Raw genomic sequence first — 26395 nt, forward strand, 5'->3', positions numbered from 1 at the left:
ACAGGCAGCCACCACCTGTGGATAACTCTGTAGCTCCTACTGGATGGCCGAGGGTTGGGACAGGCAGTGGCTAACCTTCCTTGACCTGCACCGGAGCCCCCGCAAGAGGCCCCAAACCAACAAAACCAGTGGCCTGGTTCAGACCACAACAGAGAACCACACGATTAGCTCCCCAAATGGAACACCTAAAGGGAGTTCTCAGCAGGCACCAGAGCCCACTGCGGTGAATCCTGCTATGAGGGGTCAAACTCCACTGTGGTCATGGCCAGTACTCACAGCCAGTCAGCCCAAGGGTAAACCCCACCTACTAATGTGCCAAGAGCAATCAAGTCTCAACTACGAAAGGAAAGCACACAACAGCCACACAAGGGGCATACCCGGTGAACGGAAGACTGCACCACTGGGCCACACAAGACACCTGCTATATAAAGTTACTCTGCTAGGACTGGGAGACATAGACCCTACCTAATACATAGAAACAAACACAGGGAGACAGCCAAAATAAGGAGACAAAGGAACATATCCCAACTGAAAGAAGAGAACAAAGCTCCAGAAAATGAACTAAACAAAATGAGGACAAGAAATCTACCAGAGGAAGAATTCGAAACACTGGTTACAAGGATGCTCAATGATCTCAAGGAGAACTTCAACAAAAAGATAGGAAACATAAAAAAGGACACAGAAACCATACAGAAAAGTCAGAAATAAAGACTACAATAACTAAAATGAAGAATCTACTAAAAGGAATCAATAGCAGATTACATAAAAGGAGATGATCAAATCAGCAACTTGGAAGACAATGTAGCAGAAACACCCAAAAAGAAACGCAAAAAGAAAAAAAAAATTTTTAAATGAGCATAGTTTAAAGGTCAATACCAAGAATAACAATATTTGCATCATTGGGGAACCAAAAAGAGAGAAAAAGGGACTGTGAACCCATCTGAAAAACTGATGACTGAAAACATCCATAATATGGTGAAAAAAATTGACAAACAAGCCAAGGAAATACAGAGTCCCAAATAAAATGAACCCACACCAAGACACATCATAATTAAAATGCCCAAGGTTAAAGACAAAGACTGAATCTTAAAGCAGCAAGAGAAAAGCAGTTAGTTACCTATAAGGTAGTTCCTATAAGACTATCAGCTGATTTCTCAACAGAAACTTTACATGCCAGAAAACATTTGCACAAAATACTCAGTGATGAAAAGCTAAAACCTACAACCAAGGTTACTCTACCCAGCAAGGTTATCATTTAGAATCCAAGAAGAGATAAACAGCTTCCCAGACAAGAAAAAGCTAAAGGAGTTCATTGCCACCAAACCAGTATTACAAGGAATCTCAGAGAAACTTCAAGAATATGAAGAGAAAAAAAAAGATACCAAAAATGTGAATAAAAAAATGGCAGTAACTATCAGATCTATCAACAATTACTTTCAATGTAAATGGATTAAATGCTCCAATCAAAAGAATAAGGGTGGCTGAATGGATAAGAAAACAAGACCTTGACATATACTGCCTACAGGAGACTCACTTCAGATAGAACAACACACACAGACTGAAAGTAAAAGAACAGGGAAAATGTATTCCATGAAAATGGAAAGAAAAAAAAAAAGCTGGAGTAACAATAGTTATACCAGACAACACAACTTTAAAACAAAGTCTTTAACAAGAGACAAAGAAGGACTCAGTAATCCCACTTCTCGGTATTTATATTAAGAAACACAAAATGCTATTTCCAGCATATGTTCACTGAAGCAGTATTTACAATAGCCAAGATGTAGAGGCAGCCTGAGTGTCTGTCAATAGATGAACGGATAAAGAGGAGGTGGTACATATACTCATATACAATGGAATACTGCTTGGCAATGGAAGAGACTGGATTCTTGCCATCTGTGGTGGCATGGATGGATATGAAGAGTATTGTGCAAAGTAGATTATGTCAACAGAGAAAGACAGATGCAATGCGATTTCACTTACACATGGAATCTAAAGAACAAAATAAACAAAACAAACTAATAGATACAGAGAACATTTTGATGGTTGCCAGATGTGAGAGGATTTTGGAGGGGGGTGGATGAAAAGGGGGGAAGGGATTAAAGAGTACAAATTGGTTGTTATACAGTAGTCATGAGGATGTAGGGTATAGCACGAGGAATATAGTCAATAATATTGTAATAATTATGTATGGTATCAGATGGGTACGAGATTTATCAGAGTGATAGATGGGAGAGCAGTTGGAAGAAGGGTGAAAAACGTGAAGGTATTAAGAAGTACAAATTGGTAGTTATAGAATAGTCATGGGGATGTAAAGCATATGAAATACAGTCAGTAATGTGGTAATACCTATGTATAGTGCCAGGTGGGTACTAGTCAGGGAGATCACTTCTTAAATTATATAAATGTCTTACCACTATGTTATACCTATGAAATTAATATAAATTAATGAATGGCAACTGTAATTGAAAAATTTAACAAGTAGGAGGAAAAATAAAGGGGGACAACAGGTTCAAATTTCCAGGTATCAAACAAATAATTCATGTAGATGTAAAATACAGCATAGGAAATACAGTCAACAATATTGTGATAGTGTGGTACAGTATCACAGTTGCTAGACTTATGATGATCACTTCTTTAAGTATATTAATTAGAATAACTATGGTGTACACCTGAAACTAATATTGTTTGTTAGCTATATTTTAATAAAAATCTTGAAAAAAAATGCAAAAGACCAATGAAACCAAGAGCTGGTTCTTTGAAAAGATAAACAAAGTTGATAAACCCTTAACCAGACTCCTCAAAAAAAAAGAGAGGACACAAATAAACAAAATCAGAAATGAAAGAGAACTGACAACTGAAACCACAGAAGTACAAAGAATTATAAGAAAATACTACGAACAATTATATGCTAACAAATTGGACAATCTGGAAGAAATGGAAAAATTCCTAGAATCGTACAATCTTCTAAGACAGAGTCAAGAAGAAACAGAAAATCTAAACAGACAGATAACTACTAATGATATCCAGTCAGTAATCAAAAAATGCCCAAGAAACAAAAGTGCTAGACAGGATGGTTTCACAGGTGAATTTTACCAAATGTTCAAAAAAGAATTAACACCTATCCTTCTCAAACTATTCCAAAATTTTCAAGATGGACGAAATCTTCCAAGCTCATTTTATGAGGCCAGCATTACTCTGATTCCAAAACCAGACAAAGACATTATAGAAAAAGAAAATTACAGGCCAATATCCCTGATGAACATACATGTAAAAACCCTCAAGAAAATACTAGCAAACTGAATTCAGAAATACATTAATTAAAAGGATCATACACCATGACCAAGTGGAATTTACTCCCGGGATTCAAGTTTGATTCAGTATCTGTAAATCAATCAACATGATACACTACATAAACAAAATGAAGGATAACAATATCAACAGAAGCAGAAAAAGTGTTTGACAAAAATCCAGCATCCATTTATGATAAAAACTCTCAGCAAAGTGGGAATAGAGGAAACATACCTCAACATCATGAAGGCCATATATGACAAAACCACAGCAACATTATACTCAAGAAAAGCTAAAAGTGTTTTCCTTAAGGTCAGGAACAAGACAAGGATGTCCACTTTCTTTCTTCACTTTTATTCAACATACTATTGGAAGTCCTAGCCACAACAATCAGAAAGAAAACGAAACAAAAGGCATCCAAATGGGAAAGAAAGAAAACTGTCATTATTTGCAGATGAGATGGTGCTATATAGAGAGAACCCTGAAGATTCCACCAAAAAACTGATAAATTCAGTAAAGTAGCAGGATACAAAATTAATATTCAGAAATTGGATGTATTTTTATATACCAATAACACACTATTACAAAGAGAAATTAAGAAAACAATACAATTTACAATTGCATCAAAAAATAAAACCTAAGAATTTAACCAAAAAGGTGAAAGTCTTGTGCTTAGAAAATTATAAGACAAGGAAAGAAATGAAGATACAAATGAATGGAAACATATACCATGCTTACGGACAGCAAGAATTAACATCGTTAAAATGTCTGTACTCTCCAAAGCAATCTATAAATTCTATGCAATCCCTATCAAAATACCAATGGCATTTTTCAAAAAACTAGAACAAATAATCCTAAAATTTATACAGAATCACAAAAGACCCCAAAGAGCCATAGCAATCTTGAGAAGGAAAAACAAAGTTGGAGGTTTCAAACTACCCAACATCGAACTATACTACAAGGCTACAGTAATCAAAACAGCATGGTACTAGCATAAAAAAAGATACATAGATAAATGAAACAGAATAGAGAGCCCAGAAATAAACCCACGACTATATCATCAATTAATCTATGAGAAAGGTGTCAAGAATATACAATGTGTAAAACAGTCTATTCAATAAATGGTGTTGAGAAAACTGGACAGACGTTGCATCCAGCACAACACAGACAGTGAGAGAACGAGAAGGGGCGGCGAAGGGTTAAGAAAGAAACAGAAGTCATAAGATTTATGCACTAGGAGCCAAGGGTCCCACAGCTTCAAAGGACCGAGAGCCCTGAATTGGGTCGCCTTGTGGCTTTTATTGATGTACACACAAGGAAGTAACATTGTTTTCTCCGCGGTCTGTGAATTTCATACATTATCCTAGGAAACTGATTCAAACCAATCACCGTTGCCTGCAAGCAGCCGGAACCGAAAGTCCCAGGATGTCTTAGTACCTCCCCAAGAGACATAACCTTTATGCTGAAACTTACTGATATGAATAGATGGAGAAGTGATGTTATCACATCATTGAATCTCTTCCTTAGCAGGTTGTGGGAAGGAATATAGCCACAGAGACAGAAGCTCTCCTTAGCCAGGGGAAGGTGGGGGTCTACGCCCATCTCTATCAACCCCGTGTGTTCTCCAGATGGCCCCTATGTGACTGTGCCTGGCTTAGGTTGTTCCTCCCTTGAGGAATCTTACCCGTCATTGACTAACCAGCCATCCTTTGGGGCCAAACAGAGAGACATAAGGTGTAAGCACAAAGGTGAAGCAAAGTCCCTGAAAGGATCAGTCTCACAGACTCTTCTTTCTTTAGAGGTAGGTACCAGGGGACAGATGGGTAGGCTGCTGCGTGACAACAGACAGATACATGCAAAAAAAAAAAAAAAAAAAAAAGATAGAACTAGACCACTTTCTGATACCATTTACAAGAATAAACTCAAAACAGACTAAAGACTTAAATGCAAGACCCAAAACTATAAAACTCCTAGAACACAGAGACCGTTCTGTGACATCACTCTTAATATTTTTTTGGCTATTGTCTCCTTGGGCATGGGAAACAAACAAAAAAGCAAACAAACAGGACTGCATCAAACTGAAAAGTTTTTGCACAGCAAAGGAAATCATCAAAACAAGAAGAGAACCTACTAAATATGATAAGATATTCACCAATGATACATCTGATAAGGTGTTAACATACAAAATATATAAAGAACTCATGCAATTTATCAAACAATCCAATTAAAAAATAGGCAGAGAACCTGAATAGACATTTCTCCAAAGAGGACATGCAGATGGCCAACAGACATATGAAAAGATGCTGAACATCACTAGAAAAATGTAAATAAAAACCACAATGAGATTATTACCTCATTCCATACCTGTTGGAATGGCTATCATCAATACATCAACAAACAACAAATGTTGGCTAGAATGTGGAGAAAGGAAACTGCATTCTTAGTGGAATTGCAAACTGGTGCAGCCACTATGGAAAACAATATGGAGTGTCCTCAAAAAATTAAAACCAGAACTACCTTATGACCCAGCAATTCCACTTCTGGATAGTTGTCCAAAGAAATCTAAAATACTAATTTGAAACGATATATGTACCCCTATGTGCATTGCAGCATTATTTTTAATAGCAAAGATATGGAAACAATTTAAGTGCCCATCAATGGATGATTCAATAAAGAAGATGTGGTATATATCTACAGTGGAATATCCCTCAGCCATAAAAAAAAGAATGAAATCTTACCGTTTGCAACAACATGGATGGACCTAGATAGTATTATGCTAAGTAAAATAAGTCAGACAGAGAAAGACAAGTACCATATAATTTCACTTATATGTGGAATCTAAAGAACAACATAAACAAAGAAACAAAACAGAAACAGAATCATAGATACAGAGAACAAACTGATGATTGTCAGATGGGAGGGGGTTGGGGGGCTGGGTGAAAAAGATGAAGAGATTAAGAATTATAATTTGGTAATTACAAAATAGTCACAGGGATGTAAAATACAGTATAGGGAACATAGTCTATAATATTGGAGTAACTATGCACGGTGCCATGTGAGTACTAGACTTATCACAGGGATCACTTTGTAAATTATACAAATGTCTTCCCACTATGCTCTACACCTGAAACTAATATAAAATAATACTGAATGTCAACCTAATTGACAAAAAATAAATAAAGTTTTTAAAAAGTATCAAGTTGATTCACAAGTCACTTGACTGTCTGATATTCATTAAAGCAAGACAACAAAATCTATTTATAGTGTTCAAATACAATGTCCGGTATCCAATAAAAAATTATCAGAATTACCAAGATGCAAAATGATGGTGGAATTAAGAGACAAAGTTCTTAAAATATGTATTATAACTGAGTCCATACATTTAAAGAAAAAGATGAACACAATGAAGACAATACCGTGTTTCCCTGAAAACAAGACCAGGTTTTATATTAATTTTTGCTCCACAGGGCTTATTTTCAGGGGACGTCTTATTTTTTCATGTACAACAATCTACATTTATTCAATTACAATCATGTCATCTTCTTCTGGAACATCATCGTAACAAACTAATGCGTCCATCTGGCTGAGATCTTAACTGGGGCTTATTTTAGGGGGAGGTCTTATATTCAGGGAAACACGGTAGAAACTATAAAAATTGATCAAGTAAAACTTGTAGGGCTGAAAAACATAATATTTGAACTTCTTCAATTCACTGGAAGGGCTCAAGACAGATCAGACACTACAAACGAAAAGGCTGATGAACCTGAATCCAGAACGAACAAATCTTTCCAAACTAAAAACACAAAAAAACAAATGAATCGAGCCTCAATGACATGTGGGACAATACCAAGAGTCTAAAATCCATGTTATCAAAGTCCCATAAGGAAAGGAAAGACGTGAGAAAGAAAAAGTATTTAAAGAAAGAAATGATGATTTTTTTATTTTATTTCAAACTTGATGAAAAACCAAAAACAACAAATAGTAGTAGTGGCAGCAACAACACACAGATCCAGGAATAATATTAACCTGGAAAGCAACACAAATCCATGAATATAAGTGAACCCTAAGCAAGGAAGGAAGGTAAACACAAAGAAAGCACACCAAGGCACACCGTACTTAAACTACGGAAACAACGAAATGAAAAGAAAATCTTAAAATGGCCAGAGAGAATAAAGACACATTATACTCGTATAGCAAAGAACAAAGATAGAATGATCACAGCCTTTTGTCAGAAACTATGCATGCCAGAAAACAACAAAATAATTTTTAAATGATAAAACATTCAATACAGTTCTCTACATAAAGTGAAAATAAGTCAAAGGTAAAGACATATGGAATATATTTTTGACAAAAAAGAAAGAATTCGTTGCTAGAAAGCCTGCAGTACAAGAAAAGGTCAAAGTTCTTCAGACTGAAGGAAGAATCTCTGATGTACAAAAAGAAATGAAGTATTAGAAATATGTGCTAAATATAAAATTGTTTCTTTAAAATTTATTTATAAGATAATTGGCTATTTAAAACAAAAATAGTAATGAAAGCACAAAAAATGGAAGAGGGACAAAGGAAATGATATTATAGCAATGATGTAACATTATATATGATGTTATCTATTCTAAGTAGACTATGATAAGTTAAACATATATATTATAAAACCTAAAACACACACCAAAATAAGAAAACTAAAAGACCTAATAAATCAATAGACTATTTACTATTCCGTTTTATTTATTACTATTGTATTTTATTTATTCATTAACTAGTAAAAGTAGCGATTATTATTATTCCATTTTTACTAATCAATTTTATTTGGAATAGTAAAAATTGAGCAATAAAGATTACTTATTCCAAAAGATGGTAAAAAGCAAGAAAAATGATGGTAGAAAAGCAAGAGCAAGTGAATAAAGAATACCTAGAACAATCAAAACAAGTGCGAAGTGTAAGACTTAAACTACAACATATGGGAAATTATATTAACTGTAAATGCTCTGCAGTCCAATTAAAAGACAGAAATCAGAATGGAATTAAAGCAAACTACTACTGTCTACAGAAGACACACCTTAAAAATAAAGACACAGAAGAGTTAAGAATAAAAGATTGAGAAAATATATATATGATATAAACCATATCAAAACAAACCTGGAGTAGCGACATTTATAACAGACATTAGAACATGAAATATTATTAGGGCTAAAGACATATATTTCATAACACTCTACAATGTGCACGCACCCAATAAAAATGCATGACGCAAAAACTGGAAAAAATGAAAGGAGAAACAGACAAACCCAGAATTATAACTGAGAACCTCACAACCACTCTTTCAGTAAAAAGCTAATAAAACAAATAAATAGAAAATCAGTAAGGCGAGAGAAAATCTGAATAAAAAGCAACACACATTTTGCCAAGTGTAATGCACACTCATGTTTTTGGCCCAAACTTGCACGAAAAAAAATATTTCGTTTCAATTTTTTTTTTTTTTAGTTTATTTTTTTAATTTATTGGGGTGACAATTGTTAGTAAAATTACATAGATTTCAGGTGTACAATTCTGTATTACATCATCTATAAATCCCATTGTGTGTTCACCACCCAGAGTCAGTTCTCCTTCCATCACCAACGTTTTAATTTTTTAATTCAAATTTTTATTTGTTTATATTTCGGTATTTGTTTTCTGTATTATAAAGGAATTTTTCGCATTTTTAACATATTATGGTACAAGAAATTTTATGTAACAAATAATTACAAAACACAAGAACAGATACAAGGTACAAGATACTTTACGTACCGGTAACAAATTTACGATATTTATACATCATACAAGGCCAAGAACTCTTCGTACTTGTAAGTTCGTCATAAGTTCAACAAAACCGACGATCATAGTCCAGGGTATTATTTTGCATACAGATATTGTTATTGATTTCTAGAGTTACACTTTTAACCCATAAGTATAAATAAAAGAATTAAAAACATTTATATAGATACAGAATTAGGACTACCCATGTATAATGTGCCTCCTTATTTTTCCCTCACAAGTTTGGGCAAAAAAGTACACATTATACAGAGCAAAATACGGTATTTATTAACTTGACCTACGTGACATTTATAGAATTCTATACCCAAGAAGAACGGGGGAAAAAACTATTTTTAAGAGTACATGGAACATTCAACAAGGCAGTTTAAAGCCATATTCTGGACCTTTAAACAAACCTAAACAAGTTTTTAAAAACTGAAATTGTACAAAGTATGTTCTCTAACCATGTAAAATTAAATTTGAAATAACAAAAAAATTACAAAAATCACAAATATCTGAAAAATTGAAAAACACACTTTTAAATAACCCATGTGTCAGCAAAGAAATACAAGGGAAATCAGAGAACAAACTGAACTATTATAAAATACAATGTTAAAATTTGTGTGATGTAGGTAAAGCTGTACTAAGCACGTTTTAAATAAGATCAAAATCTATTAACAACACTTTCACCAAAGTAGTAAAAGGAAGGAAATACTAAAGGTAAGAGCAGAAATCAATAAAGTAGATAAAGAACAATGAAATCAAAAGTTAGTTATTTGAAAAGATTAGTAAAAGTGACAAACCTCTAGACACACTGACAAAGAAAAAAATACAAATTTCCGCTATAAGTAATAAAAGGGAAGATACCAGTTCCAATCCTACATATATTAAAATATAATATGTTACAAACAAATAGATGCCAACAAGTTTGGCAAATTAAGTGATATAAATTATTTGAAAGATATTTATCACTAAAATAGACACAGAAAAATTGAAAAATTTAATCTGCTATCTATAAAATTATTTGAATTTATAATTAAAAACATAAAACAACATAAAGTCTCCTGGCTCAAATGTCTTCTCTATTGAATTCTATCAAACATTTAGGAACGAACTAGTACTGATGCTACATACTTTTTTAAAACTAGAGGATGAGGAAACATTTTTCAATTCATTTCATGAATCCAACATTGTCCTGATTTCAAAACCAGACAAAAACATTACAATAAAAGAAAATGACACACAAGCAAAAGACCTTATCAAAATAATGCAAATAGAAATCTATGTAATTTTACTAACAATTGTCACCCCAATAAATTTAATTAAAAATAAATAAATAAATAAATAAATAAATAAATTTTAAAAAATAATAATAATGCAAATAAAAGCATGCAATATTTCAAAGGGTAATCAATCAATCATGACCAAGTAGGGTCATGAAATTAATCTATTATCATGGTAAATAGCCAGGAGAGCTAAAGTTATAGCGCAACCAACCCACCCAAACTCTAAGGAAAACCAGGTGCCTTAAAACACAAATGAGACTTGAACACTTGAGTATCTGTGAAGCCAACACTTGACTCCACTAAAAATAATTCAGCTGAAATTGTTAATGAATAGCTAACCGCTGAGTGTGTACTAGTGAGAAAATAGAACACAAAGGGAAGGCATACCCATTGAGCAGTTCTTCACAGACCTCACCAGATGCACACTAAAAACACTGGATGCAGAGTAAGAGGGTGAGAAAGCATCCCTCATGGTGCAGACGTGGAAGAGGACAGCAACCACTGAGAAAAGGACATGGAGTCCAGCCTGGATCCTTCCACCACACCTAATACAAGAGAGAAAAGCCTAAAACTACCGAAGGAAATGCAACAAACTCCATCACTCTCGGGGTAGTGCTGAAAACCCATTAGAGCTAGGGGAAGGAAAGAACAAAGAAACCCTATAACCCTGAGAAAGGCAAAGGAATTCCTGAAAAAAGGGCCACTGAGGAGTCCCCTTCCGGAAGCCAGGACACAGTGGTTGACCAGTTGCTATATCCAATACAATAATGAATCCAGGTAGAAATGGCAGCAATCTGAGCACAGACTTGAGTGACCCAAACTGTGTGAGAGCTGCAATCCATTTCTATAGTTTGCCGCCCTAATCAGAGATGTTTTAAATCTGTAGGTCTTCCAAGTGGCACACCTGAAGGTAGGCTACTGGCAGCAGCCCATGAGTCAGTAAAATATGCCAACGTTAATGAAGGGTCAGAGCTCTGAGAATGCAGCGGAGAGGTCACATCCACTCCGTTTTCTGTACCTGGCACTGAGGTGCAACAGCTGCAGCAGCACAATGGATACATCAGTTTCCAGCCTGGCTGAACCATCAAGTATTTACCGGAACTTCTGTGGCCCCATTGAGCCAGTGGCTTTGCTTCAGGTGGTAGAGTGAGAAAAAGTTTTCCCCAAGAGGGGTTGCTTCCACCCCTTCATGCAAAACCACAGTGACACTAAGGCCAGGAGAGGTGTCCCCCCACCCCGGAACAAACCATTTTCATTTGATCATTGAAGTCTACTGGGCCCTTTTCTTGTTAGCAGTCAAGTATGAGTTAACCTACCCTGAAACGGTTACATCGGGCTGGAGAGTCGCAAAGCATCTACGGGTCAGGTGCTGCTTTTTAGCATGACTTTGGCAGTAGGCCTTCACAGGAGGTGCACTTGGTGGCTGGGTCAGGCAGGTGGCACTGCTGTACTAAGAAACGCCCTGAGTACTTTGGCAGCCACAAAGTCACAACAAAAGCTGTGATTTTCTTTTCCTGCCTCCTGGGATGCTCCAGTTTGTGCTGGATCCCCTAGGCAGAGGACATGCAGCAGCCGCGAGTGGGAGAATCTCCTGTGAACTTACAAGCATTCACAGTACAAGCACATAAAAGATGTCCACACCAAATACACATTTGGCGGAGGTAGCAGGAACAACAGTACACTGCATAGGCGGAGACTCCACCCACATTCACCTTTCCTTGAATTTATGTGTTTTTCCCTCTGCAGGAACACACATACAAAAAGGACTAAAGCCACAGCTCCCAAGAGATAACGTTATTTTCTGACCAGGGGCACAGCAAGTACAGGGTAGTGGGGGAGGTCAACCTACAGAGGAGGGCTGTGCAGTGGGGCCATTTCTCCTGCTTGGTCCTCACCGCAGGGCTGGTGCCACTTCTTCCCTCAGGAGCTCCGAGCTCCTGCAAGTGTCTAGGCCTGGGCCCCGCCCCACCCCGCAGCCAGCAGTACCATCGGCCTCCCCTGCCACTTACTGTGCTTTCTCCCCCCAGGACCTGGTAGGACGGGGTCTTGGGCACCTCTATCCAACGAGCTATCCAACTTTGGATCCCTCCCCTTCGGTGAAGTTTCCTACCACACTTGTCTTTGACCGTAAGCAGCTGAGGTTAGAGTAGAGGGGAAGAGGCATCAGAGGCAAAGAAGGGAAGAGCAGCTCGGCACCAATAGGCAAACTTGCCCATGTACATTCACTTTCAAGTGGTTGCCAACTTGGATTCAACAAATGAACTTACAGTGTATTCAGTCTCACCAAAGCTCTGGATATCCCCAATGCTGACACCTTTTATTTTAGCTCCGGGGACCCTTTGATTCAGCAGCCACAGCCATACTTACTGCCTTTTGCCTGGGATCTGGAGTCTTGTTGCCTTACTGGTGCAATAACATTCTTTCCTCCTCTGGCCTAGAGAGTGGGCAGTGACCAAAAGCACCACTCAGGAAGCTTTGCTTAATTCCACCTCTCACTCCTTAGCTTCTGAAAATTTATTAGCAGGTTAAGTCAGTATGGAACCTATTAGCCCACCACTTAAACAAGACATTTGCTGCCAGATCTCAAATTCCCTAAACTGGCACACAGGGCCCTTCTCTCTTCTCTTGCAGAAAGCAATATTTCTGTCAACATCACATCCTTGTTGCCAAAACTGTCAAAACTTGTGATAGGTCTAGAATTTTACCTTACTTGCAAGTTACAAAGCTATGATGTTTCTGTCATGGATGCTGGCGGATGTCATAGGACTTTATTACCCCTGACACAGCAAGCAGTATGAGGGTCATCTGAGGGACAGTTCACCATCCCCTGCAAGTCCCCTGGCAGAGGGGCCTTGGTGGATACCCTGTATACAGTGGGTTTGCATCACAGCAGAAGAATACTGAACTTGAAAACATTTACCATTGTCATAACAAGCAGACGCAAGTGTGCTCTTTGCCTGGGGACTAATTATTACATCCATCAAGGTCAGAGAAATGGACCAAGCAAAGAACAGTAAGGTCTTTGCATTATTAGCATACTCATCAATTATCGAGCATGCCCCAGTCAGGGATGCTCAGGACAGTTAGCTTCTCCCCCATACAATCCTGTCAAATCTAATACCAGAGGTCTGAGGCAGTACAATAAGGCATATAAAGAAATAGAAGTCACATGTGGTTCAAAGAAGAAGTAAATTATCTCTATTTGCATAAGGCATCGTTTAGATAAAAAAAATACTATATAATTCACAAAAAGGTTCCAAGACTAGTATCTAAGTTTAGTAAAGTTGCAGAACACTACGTCAATATACAAAAAGAAAAAAAAAAGCATCTCTATATATTAAAAATAAACAATTGGAATTTCGTTTCAAAAAAATAGGTGCTACTCAAATAGTACTAAAGAAATAAAATAATTAGGTACAAATCTAGCAAAATACTTGCAGGGTCTATAAGCTAAATGCTATAAAACACTGATAAATCAAGTAAGACCTAACAATAATAGAGATAGTGTATCCATAAATTGGAAGACTCAGTGCTATTAAGATGTCACTTCTCCACATATTTATCCATAAATCCTCTGCAATACTAATCAAAATCACAGAACTTTGTGTAGATACTAGCAGGACTTGTTGTAGACAGTCTACCCCTAAGTGGAACTAGTGGCAGCAGTAACTGACGTACACTGCTGAGTTTTGCCAGCAGGAAGTCACTAGCAAGCATAGCCTTTAACTATTATTAGTAAATGCTTAAAATGCATCCGTTTTCCCAAATGGATGCCCCAAATAGTACTGTGGAAATTACTATGTCTATAATAGAATTCTACCACTCTCTGACTTTGTACATAGCAGATAGCAGCCTTCTTACAAAAGCATTATGTGTTTAACTAATTTCAACAATAGACCTCTAGTTCACAGACAGCCATTCAGCTATGCCTGCTATCAGAGCACAGGACTCATAACAGCACAGAAGAGGGGGTTTCCCATAGCTCTGTTAAACATATAATCTAGTTCATCAACTGACTTGGTTTCAAGATACAGAAATGAATTTGATTCTGCATAATAACCTACAACAGGAGAAATTACGCAAAAAAATGAAGTAACTAAAAGAAACTAATGTGGGAGGGAAACGAACAAACATGATGGTTTGTGTAATTCTTTGATGAAAATATAAGAGAAAAACATCAACAAAACCCATAGTATTTAAGGATGCAAAGAAGGATATAAGGCAGTCAAAACAGTAAGCCAGAAAATTGGGGGCAGAGGTGGTAATAATCTGGACAAAGAGCCAAAGACAACATGCCAACAGTAGGACAACAGAAAGAGATAAAAAAAATAGTAATAGTCTTAGGGTCCAAACTCTAGGTTTGGATGAGAAAATGGAAATAAATGCCATGTATTTACTTTTATAGTATATGTGATGCTGACAAATAACTCACAAATACATAGTATGAAAAATTTTAAATGCCCAATTTAGGTGAAATAGGAAAGGATAGGGAAAATGCTTTATGGATTGTTCTGTTAAGAGTACAATTTTGATGCATGAACTTTATCCAATTTTAATCAGTTTTCAATTATTCTCTTATGGATAATGAATTACCAATGCTATTGATTCTCTACTACCGTAGCTACTCCCCACTTGATGGATGATTCAGCAGATGGTCCATTTCTCTTTTTCTGGTAAAACATCTGTTGTAAAAGAAATTTAAAGTTGAGAAGCTAAATGAAATTTTTGAATTGGCTTTAAACCGAAATAATCCTGTCTTCCTTGGGCTCCAGTATCAGAGAGAGTTGAGAGTTAGCCTTGTTAAGTATTCATTGAAAAAGCACCCTTCAAGCAATGCAATTAAAAAGTGATTTTTCAGCAATTAGAAACAGCTTTTGCACATATGCTTTGTAAACAGTTTCAAAGCACTTTCATTTGTGGTTAATTCCAATATTTTGTAAAGTTGAGGTTTTTTTCATACAAACTCAGCATCATCAAAAATGTAGCATCAGAACTAGCCAGACACAAGCTGGATAGAATGATATGAGATAGTGCAATGTAAATACAAACAATAATCTACTTTCGAACACTCACAGTTGTCCAAACTTAAGGGGGCAAATGTATAAAACTAAATATTAAAGGCTCCCATATCAATAATTTTAGGAATTAAAATTCCTATGAAATCAAACTGTAAAGAAAAATATAACTTGTGAAAAAGAATTTTAATAGAGACATTTAGGGTTGGATTCATATCTGTTGCTTAGTTATCATTAGAAAAGTTAAACTGCTTTACCAGATTATTAATTAATTAATAGTTAATCTATAAAGTTATTTTATGACATATAAAATTTGGTTTTAAATCACCAATTGTAGCATTTTTCAAAATTAATATCCTATATGAATACAAAATATATTTAATGCACAAGTGTGAAAATGTAAATTCTGACATATGTAATTTGATATTAATTTTTTTCATGAAAATAATATCATCTGCTTTTCAATCCAGTGGTTTAGATATTTTCATCTTTGTTAAAGACAAAGGAAGTTAGGATTATCCTGCTAAGAAATCAGAGAACCTTGTAATCACCAAACCATTTTGCAGTGTTTAAAAAGAAAACACTAGGCATTATGTGCAATAAAAAAATTGTTTGTAATACATTGTGTATTCTTAACCACAAGTCACTTGCACAGGGAACAGAAAGCAATCTCAAGATCTGAGCTTTTTTGCTGCCATTACTTTTTACAGAGATCCCAGAATTTGTTTTTACAAATCAGACTGAATTTAACTTGGAAATACTGTCTCACAGAGAGTTAAACCATAGACAATAGAAAGAATCAAAGCTATTTTGTGACCTAGAAAATGTTTGACTTTCCAAAAATCATGTAACTAATAAGTAGTGTCTGAACCCAGAGCATCCAATTCTAAGTCTCAAGTATTTTCAGAATTTTCCAAAGGGACAGGGCCAGCTATAAGAGGGGAGTCTACACAGTTTTAACACTGGCTCTGCTACTAACCTACCTCGACTTTTTTAAGTTATTCAACTTCTCTGTACCTTGGTTTCCTCTACTTCATGGGGATATTTATTTTAATGATAAACATAAGCAAATACTTGAACTCTGGCAGAAAAGCATAATATGTATTTCACTTGTCAATAATTTCTCATCCCCACAAGTTTCAACTGATGCTAATGTCTTTTCTCTGGTTTTAGTTTTAAGCTTCAAATAACATGTGTGCGCATATTCACACTATCTTTCAACACAGTTGGCATTCTAACAAGATCCTTTCCTCCAACTTTGAAAACGCAGGAAAAGTAAGTAGCACAACATTTTAATTTGGGGCATTACCAAAGCCTTGCTACACAAAGTTGTGCAGAAAATTTTAGAAACTCACAACAAAATTTTGTACCACATTACTCTCAACTTCTACAAAAATGCAATTCAAAACTTATATACTACTCAGCCAGCCCGTGAGGTTTAAACACCTTTGTCAGATTACAAAAAGGTATACTGCTTTACAAATTTATGAAAGAATAATTCCAATTACAAATTTAAAATTTAGCATACCTTTTAATAAATGAGAATCACTAATATTCCTAAAATAATGGAATAAGCGATGATAAATAATAATTCCATCATTTGCAACAAGTCTTCTTCTATTTTATCAACACATATAAAATACAGCCACTTTATATTACTAAAGTCTAAAAAAATTCTCTATTTTGAGAATAGAAAATTATGTATAGGTAACCAAAGTTAATAGAAATTTAATTTTAAAGTAATCTTTTAAGTTAATTATGAACTATACCACTGTTTTTATTCTTTTGACAGCATATCTATCTCAAAATAATTTAGCTTTATAATTTATGAAGACATGTAGCTAACTCCCTTTTTCCTTTACTAATGTATTTACCCAATAAATTAGCATACTCAGGACAGAGCAATCCTCTAAAAGTGCCCAGGTGAAACAGAAATAGCCAGTTGAAATAAAATATTACAGCAAATGATCAGTATATAGCTATTGAATAAAAGGGTTCCCTAAGGTGAAGACTGAGGAGTAACCTAGAAAGTAATGCACATGATTAAATCTTTGCACACTTAGAGTATTTTTAGAAAATATTTTAGGATATAATCACCTTAGAATAATCTGATTAATGTTTTGAATGAATGAATGAACACCTGAATGAATGAATACTGCTGTCATAACAATGTTTAACACTTTGAGATGGTCACAAGAAGTTGGAATACAGAGAGGAGACGACTCGAATACAAGCAAACTAATTAAAATTCAACGTGGTTCACAGTAAAGATGCAGTGCCTTTCTACGTGTAGAACAAAGAATCTCAACCAAAAACATATATATACTATATATGACTAAAATATTCTCAAGTGCTATTATCCAGGATTTAAAAAGAATATGTACTCTTACTATGTGAATTCTCTCGAGCCCCCCCACCTCCCAGCATTTGTTAATATTTTGCATAAATGGACAACAAACCAGAACAGAATACACAGTTTCAAAAGACTAATTTACTCATGTTCTATTTAAGTGCAAGGTACAACTACTTATAGCCTTTTAAAAAGCATCCTTATATAAAAATAGTGGCGGGGCGGGGGAGGAGGGGGGAACCCTGCTATACATATGAAGCATAGTTGGAGCCCAACACAACTGACCAATCAAAATTAGTGAACGCACTGCATCTCTCTGCAGTGGAGAGAAGCGACAAGGTAGGCTGTCATTCTGCAAAAGCTGCCCAGAGCAGGCTTTCCTCTGAAAAGCAGTGCCTTTCCTTTTCAGAAAGACTGAATCTAAATGCTGTCTCTGGAGACAAGAAGCCTTCAGCATGTTAAATGACTTTCATTATGCATTTTGAGATGCTTATCGATTGCACAGTAGGAAGAGTGAGAGACTGCAGCAGCCCTCAGCAGCACGACATGCTCCATACATTAGCAGTAGTGCTGAAACAATGGCACAGTAAAGACACATTTCCATTAAGGTCTCTTCGAAGAGACGTTTATGACCCTCTTCCCCAAGTCCTCTACTAACAAGTGAACAACATGAATCAATCAAAACTGGAAATGCTTCAACTGCATCAAGAATTTATCAAATCTTTAGCGGAGGTAAGACGTGCTCCTTCTTATAGTATGCAGATGCTTCTGAACCAGCGTAGTGGGTAAAATTACTTTGAAAAATTTCAGCCTGATTTTTAGGAGTTTATTTGCTTAATTCTACTTATTGTTAAACATGTATTTTTAAAGATCTATTTCTTTTAAGATATGATATATTTTAAATGTAATTTTTTAGAATATTATGTTAAGTACAAAGAATATTCTTTGTTGATTCACTATGAAGACATCAGCTTTTAAGCTACTTCAGATATACTAAGTATTCTTAATGTCATCAGTTTTTCTCAAGTGTTCAAAAAATGCTTATATTTCTTAAAAGAACCAGGTTTACTATTTAGCTATTACTTATTACTCAATTTTCAGTTAAGTTTATCATTGGACGTGGTCATTGAAAATTATATAATTTGCAGTTACATTTTGCATTATCTTTTATTGTATTTCAATTACATGAACAATTCACCAATGGAAATTTATAATATCATGAAATCTATTTTAATCAGTTAAAATTCAAACCATGTGCTAATATAGCAAGCAACAGTATTTTACAACAAGAAATATTGTTAAATCTCTTATAAAGACATGAGGGAATGACAGTATGTTTAGTATATGCTAATTGCTCATAATCTCTGAAAATACAGATTTGCTTCTAAAATGAGAGCAGAAATCAATTAGTTTGAAAAACACATTTTCTTTCTTGGTTATATTTGTAATGTTAACTCTTATTAAGTAACATAATATTTACAATCCTTGTTAACAAAACATAATATTTTACTTAAAGAAACCCTTAAATTAATATGTAATTGTGGCTCTAATAATACAGTTTGCTTTTACTTTAATAACAAATACTATATATGGTATTAAAATAAACAAAATAAACTTTCAATTAATTGGAAATTATTAGGAACCCTATTTCTTAACCATTTTTTTCTTTCTCACAAGGGCCCACAGCAGTTAATTCAGTACTTACAACCAACAATATGAAGAATGCAACTGACCGAGTATCTCCCTAGCTGTCTGAACCATAAACTGCAGGATATTCTTGTAAACATGATTTTAAGACACTAAGGAGTTAAAGCCAGAGAATACAGGTCTGCCTTACTGCTGGGACATAACACGTTGACAGTTATCATCCTAAGAAGATACAGTATAAAATAGCCACAAAAAGAAACACAACATAATTGCAAAAGCCTGAAGACAAAATGGTGAGCATTTTTAAAGAGGGAGTTTATACTTTAATATACCAGAATTGTGGAGCTACTGATTCTTAACGAAACAATGAAACATGGATTGCCAAAATGAGAATGCCATACAATACCTACCAGCAAGCTAAATGAAGCTTTAGCAAGTAATTTCAGATATTCGTGCCAATTGATTATTACTAAAGGATTTTTCCATCGGAGTTTTATGACCAATTATGTATCCTCTTCTAATGAAAACAAACCAAATTAAATAGCAGATGGTTTTTATCAAAAGAACATGGACTGGATTTATAATATAAAGCAAGTTATGTGATCAAGAAATCATTTCAAAATAATCAGAACTGCTATAGAAACACTTTGTAAGAAAAGGATGTCTAAATACATTTTAGGAGCTAGAAACCTTATGTTTCCTGTTTTGTTTTCACATGTTCTGAAAAATAAAGAAACGCTATCATATATTCCCGCAAAGAGAAACATATTAATAGTTCCTATCATTTGAGGAAGTTTCTATTGGTCATGACTTTTTAAGGCAAAGCAAACACAAATGTTTTGTACTGGTCTTTAGAAATCCATCAGCCAACTAAATCTCACAATTCATGCAATTGAAGTACTGGAGAGAAAATGAAAGAATTCCTACAAGACATGAAATAAAACACAGCTCCTTTACTGTTGTCAGGTGAAACTTCATGTCAAAATCTGTCAATGACATCATGTTTCAATTTGTGAAAAACTGCTATAATGAGCCAAAAGGCACATGAGGCAAGAGCAAACAGGTAGGTCAGAAGATGCATGCACCCCACCACACGGTTAACATTTACAAAAGAAAAGAATCTTGCTCTAGAGGGGATGCATTTTTCTTAGTTATCATCTAACTAGATATTTCTGCTTTATTTACTTGTAAATCTAACTGATGTGACAAAGACCTGATGTTTAATCTGGCAGTTCAGAAAATTTGGCACACTTGAATTTTTCCATTTCTACAGAATTTCAGTGTTAGCTAAGACCTTCACTACTTGATTGAATATGTGCCTTTAGTAATACTTTATACCAAACTCAAAAGAAATTAATATTGCTGTCATTTGTGTTTCTGAAATATTACCCCTAAAATAATGTGCATAAATAAAATTGTATTCTAAAACTCGTAAAAGGTTACATCAAGTGAAAGGTTAACATGAGTTCTGAAAATTATTAGCTTTTATAATTTGTTTAATTATGATTTTGCAATCGAAAAGCTGTACTTGAAATGTGAAATATAGTTGGTTGTATGATTTTATATTTTAACTGATTATACTAATGGTTACTGACATTTCAGCCCAGAAAATCACACATTATTTTTATAAATTACTCTAAACCTCTATAAATTAAAATGTAGATTTGCATGAACTAGCAAGAGTTTTTTTTTCTGTTTTTCTAAGTTTCCTCAAAATTATATACACTGAGTGATTTATAAAAAAGGTTTCAGAGGAAATGTGTAACTTTAAAAATTCCTCAGAAAATGGGCTTCAGATGCTCCTTTTCCCTAAAATTTCATTTATTTACTTTAAAAATTCTGCTTAAACAAACAAAATCAACTAATGTATTCTTTTAAACCACTTCAAAATAGCTATTTCTTAGTATGATATTAACTTTCAATTGTCTCCTTCCACAAGATACAAGCGGGTGTGGTCACAAAATAAATCATTCATAGGAGTAATTATTCTGCTTTGACCCAGCTTTGTGGCACTTTAACATAATGTCCTTTTTCTTTCAATTTTCATAAGTTTGCCCATTATAAAGTTCAGTGAGCATTTTAACTGTGAAATATGAAATATTTATCCTTTGCCTACTTCTGTCGGGAAAAAACTCCAAATATCCTAATCACACTGTCGACTTGTGAATATGAATTTCAATCAAGAACAGGAACAAAATGGTTTAAAGCCAACTAGCACTCATGCCATTTATCATTTTAAATGAACACTTGTCCTGTTCCTTTGAAATTTCATAGGAATAATTACACCTACGCTAATTATGCTAGAACATACTAAAACAACGTTTATTTCCCACCTACTCACAACATTTTAAAATGATATCTTAAAACACTCAGCTAAAATTAGTTTTTCATACTGGGGAGTTTTATTATACAAAAGTACACTGTATCTGAAATAAGAAGCTTGAAAAACCCAAATAAGGAAAAACGTTTTAGTATATGAAATAATTGTGAACTATATAGGAGTCATTATCCCCATACAATATTTCTTCAAAGGAAGAACCAACCCAACTTCCTTTTACATCAAAATAATGCAACTTTGATGTTTCCTAATTCTACACTTTCCATTAATAGTTTTCCAACTTAAAAATTAAGTACACAAAAGTTTTGTTTTGTTTTGTTTTTTACAAAGACACGTTTATAAGTCATTTATATTGCCAAATATCAAAGAGTTTATTCTATTTCACTTTCTAGGGAAAAAACCAACTGCTCCAAAAGAATGTGTTTTTCTCCCATTCTGGAAATCAACATGCAGTCTGAATCTAACATTACAGTTCGAGATGACATTGATGACATCAACACCAATATGCACCAACCACTATCATATCCATTAAGCTTTCAAGTGTCTCTCACCGGATTTCTTATGTTAGAAATTGTGCTGGGACTGGGCAGCAACCTCACCGTGCTGGTACTTTACTGCATGAAATCCAACTTAATCAACTCTGTCAGTAACATTATTACAATGAATCTTCATGTACTTGATGTAATAATTTGTGTGGGATGTATTCCTCTAACTATAGTTATCCTTCTGCTTTCACTGGAAAGTAACACTGCTCTCATCTGCTGTTTCCATGAGGCCTGTGTATCTTTTGCAAGTGTCTCAACAGCAATCAACGTTTTTGCTATCACTTTGGACAGATATGACATCTCTGTAAAACCTGCAAACCGAATTCTGACAATGGGCAGAGCTGTAATGTTAATGATATCCATTTGGATTTTTTCCTTTTTCTCTTTCCTGATTCCCTTTATTGAGGTAAATTTCTTCAGTCTTCAAAGTGGAAGTACATGGGAAAACAAGACACTATTGTGTGTCAGTACAAATGAATACTACACGGAACTGGGGATGTATTACCACCTGCTAGTACAGATTCCAATATTCTTTGCCACGGTCATAGTGATGTTAATCACATACACCAAAATACTGCAGGCTCTTAACATTCGAATAGGCACCAGATTTTCAACAGGGCAGAAGAAGAAAACAAGAAAGAAAAAGACAATTTCTCTAACCACGCAACATGAGACTACAGACATGTCACAAAGCGGTGGTGGGAGAAACGTAGTCTTTGGTGTAAGAACTTCAGTCTCTGTAATAATTGCCCTCCGGCGAGCTGTGAAACGACACCGTGAACGACGAGAAAGGCAAAAAAGAGTTTTCAGAATGTCTTTATTGATTATTTCTACATTTCTTCTCTGCTGGACACCAATCTCTGTTTTAAATACCACCATTTTATGTTTAGGCCCAAGTGACCTTTTAGTAAAATTAAGGTTGTGTTTTTTAGTCATGGCTTATGGAACAACTATATTTCACCCTCTCTTATATGCATTCACTAGACAAAAATTTCAAAAAGTCTTGAAAAGTAAAATGAAAAAGCGGGTCGTTTCCATAGTGGAAGCTGATCCCATGCCCAATAATGCTGTAATTCATAACTCTTGGATAGACCCTAAGAGAAACAAAAAAATTACCTTTGAAGATAGTGAAATAAGAGAAAAATGTTTAGTGCCTCAGGTTGTTACAGACTAAGGAAAAATCTAAGTTTCACCAAACCCACATTGAGAAGTTTTAAATTTAAATTGTAAAAAGTGAGATTACTGCCAAATATAAGAAAAAAATTTTAGATATTGGTTACGTTGTAAATTTCCAATGTAAATGTCAAGATTAGATTAAGTCATATATATTCAATTTCTTCATAACTTATTGTATTTGCTGCATGGCAGTTTGTTAAAGTAATATCATGTGTATATTTTGTCAATCTTATGTCCACCAGAAGATATTAATGTAAGTCATATTTTCTAAAGAATAAATACATAGCCTTAAAACAATGTAAAACTTTAAAATGTAACTGACACAGGTATCCTTGGGTTTTGTGTTGTTTTGTTTTTATAAAGTGTACTATTTCTAAGCCACAAACTACAGATATATTTGTATAATGACAACTGGAATAGCATTTTAATGTAAGAACCAAAATTATGAGCTCCAAACAATCAAAATAATCCAGGATTTTCTGTATCACTATATTATGTTTTCTGGTACAGTCAACTTGCTATAACATTTGATGCATCAAAAATAATGAACTATGTACAAAACTTTATCCTTTTGTAATGTAGAAATTATAGGCTTTATCAGGATTTTAAAACTCAAGAATCAAAAACAAGTAACCTGTATATGCATACCAAGATAGGGAAACTTTGAAATTAAATTTTATTATGAAAAAAGAGATTGATTTTCTAAGTTCAAGGGCACTATGCCTATAATACACAAATGAACTGACAATAAAGAGAAGGAAGAATACTAAAGCACTAGTTTTTTTCTTCCTTTCTCAATTTGTTTGAGTCTAAGCCAAATGCTCTGAATTAATATAGTAGGCTGGTAAAAAGAGTGCATTAAAATAAACTGACTTCCTAACTTTATTCAAGTTGGCCTTTTTGTATAATAGAAGTTAACTATTAAAATCTGAATACAAGGAAAAATAAAACTGTATCATTGTAGAAAAGCTTAACAAAGCCAACTATTTCTAATTTTAGATATAAAGCAACTTTAGAGTAATACAATTTACACAATGTTTTTACTCTATCATAGCTCCCAAATGCTTCAAAATACAATAGTAGCTCTATTTCCACTCAGAAAATCATTAAAGTGGCAATAAATCTTGTGGTTTTTTTTGTTGTTTTTTACTCCACACTACTTAATTTAACTTGAAGCATCTTGTCTCCAACCCTCAATTCATGTCGGGAAACTATGAAATTACTAATCCTAACTAGATAGCAGGTTTGGGAATTCAAATCAAACAAATATTTTCCAACTGTTATAATCTATCAATGACCTATCAATGAGCATTAAGTATCACTGCATCAGAAAAACAGCAATAAATTACTTAAAATAGGTAAATACTTGCTACCTTATGATTGTTTAACTGGACAGGTTTTTATTCCACGTTTTAAACACTGTATTCACTAAATCAAGTAGCAACTGATTTTTAAATAAAATTTTATGTCAAACAATTCAGTAATATATCAGCTTTCTGTAAATAAGTGAGATTCATCCAATGGAGCTTACTGAATATCCTAATCCTTGGGGAAATGAGCACCATGCAATAGCCTGAATTTCCTGGGGTTACACAGCATATTTAATAGGGATTTACTTCTGATAATAATACTAACAAAATGTCAAATCTTGGCAAAGCCGATATCCTTCTGCCTTATTTTCTGCTCTTTTATGGAATTAAAGAAATGCTTCAATTTGACAAAATATAGCCTAAGCAAGTAAGACTTATTTTTTGAAACCCTTAAGAGAAATTAAGAGTCCACAGACAAAGATATCAAGAAAATTTTCATCCGATACATATAGTTAGCATAGAATATCTGTTAATATGTTAATTAAAAAATTTTTAAAAACTAATTTCATACTTGGACTTCCAAGCATAAATTCAAATTTTAATATTTAGTTTTATAATCTTAAAAAAATTAGACTATTTTTAGAGTTTTCATATTAAGAAAATACCCTTCCTGTTATAAATATTTTTAACCTTCAAGTCTGTATGCATGCCAAAGAATTCAGTTAAAAAACATTTTTCTAATATATTTGCCTAAACTGCTTTCATGCCCTCTTGTTCTCTGTAATAAATCTAACAAAATAAGAAATAAATGGCAAATATTATAATGTTGCCCTCTAAACTGTTATTATTTCTACACTTGATATTAGATCAGACAATTAAGCATTTTGCCTACCTGTAATGATCTTTCAGGTATACAAAAGTATATCCACTGATTTACAATAAAGAAAAATCATACCAGACAACTTCTAGCAGCTTCTTAATGTTAAATAGTATGTAATATGTAAACCAAAATATTTATAAGTTCAGCTTTTTTAAAAAGTCACATGTTTGCAATTACTGACCTTAGCTTAAATGAGAGAATGAGAGAAAGAATAACATGTTTGTTAAATGTTTTATGAAAAGATGAAATATTTTTTCCTCATGATGACCTTCACTACCACATATAATTTTTTCACTTTACTTCAAATAATTTTACCCCCCAAAAAAATTAATGGTAATTTTTCATGTTAGAATGAAATTTTAAAATGCAAAAGCAATAGAGGTAACAGTAAACTCAATATAGGATCCTTCTTAAAATCATATTTTTCTATCCATATGCTACAAATCACATATATAGCTATCAATTTCTATCAGTTAATTTGATTAGTTACTCAAAACTATAGCAATAAGATTATTTGTAAAAAATAACCAAAGATAAGCTCAACAAGATATGATACTGTTATTTTCTCTTTTGTTCTGTTTGCTAATTTAAGGAAGTTATTATTCTGCTAACTAGTACCCAACAGATATTCAGTCCTATTATGAAAACTGAATTATTTACAATTATGCTTTTACTAAAAAAAAAAACGGCATTCTTAATAATTCTGTACTTTTCACTCATGGTAAATCAATTTTTAGATATGTGGCTAATTTTTTAATCCTCCAAATAAA

General features: G+C 34.1%; 2 protein-coding genes across 3 annotated transcripts in view; one reads left to right on the top strand and one right to left on the bottom strand.

Moving 5' to 3' along the window:
• Nucleotides 1-26395, bottom strand: part of COG5 (component of oligomeric golgi complex 5) — a 310835-nt gene that overhangs the window by 221013 nt on the left and 63427 nt on the right. The gene's annotated exons all lie outside the window — the stretch shown is intronic.
• Nucleotides 18034-24562, top strand: GPR22 (G protein-coupled receptor 22). Of its 2 annotated transcripts, none has more exons than XM_019745328.3 (3): nucleotides 18034-18461; nucleotides 19407-20439; nucleotides 22107-24562. In XM_019745328.3, the coding sequence occupies exons 2-3, from the start codon at nucleotides 20405-20407 to the stop codon at nucleotides 23431-23433; spliced, it is 1362 nt and encodes a 453-aa protein (XP_019600887.2). In that variant the 5' UTR covers nucleotides 18034-18461; nucleotides 19407-20404; the 3' UTR covers nucleotides 23434-24562. The 2 variants fall into 2 exon arrangements, with proteins under 2 accessions (XP_019600887.2, XP_019600888.2); XM_019745329.3 differs by having other exon boundaries at nucleotides 19407-19669.

Source organism: Rhinolophus sinicus, chromosome 4, assembly GCF_057876585.1.
Source record: "Rhinolophus sinicus isolate RSI-liver-muscle chromosome 4, RSI-T2T, whole genome shotgun sequence".
In the NCBI taxonomy this organism is placed as follows: domain Eukaryota; kingdom Metazoa; phylum Chordata; class Mammalia; order Chiroptera; family Rhinolophidae; genus Rhinolophus; species Rhinolophus sinicus.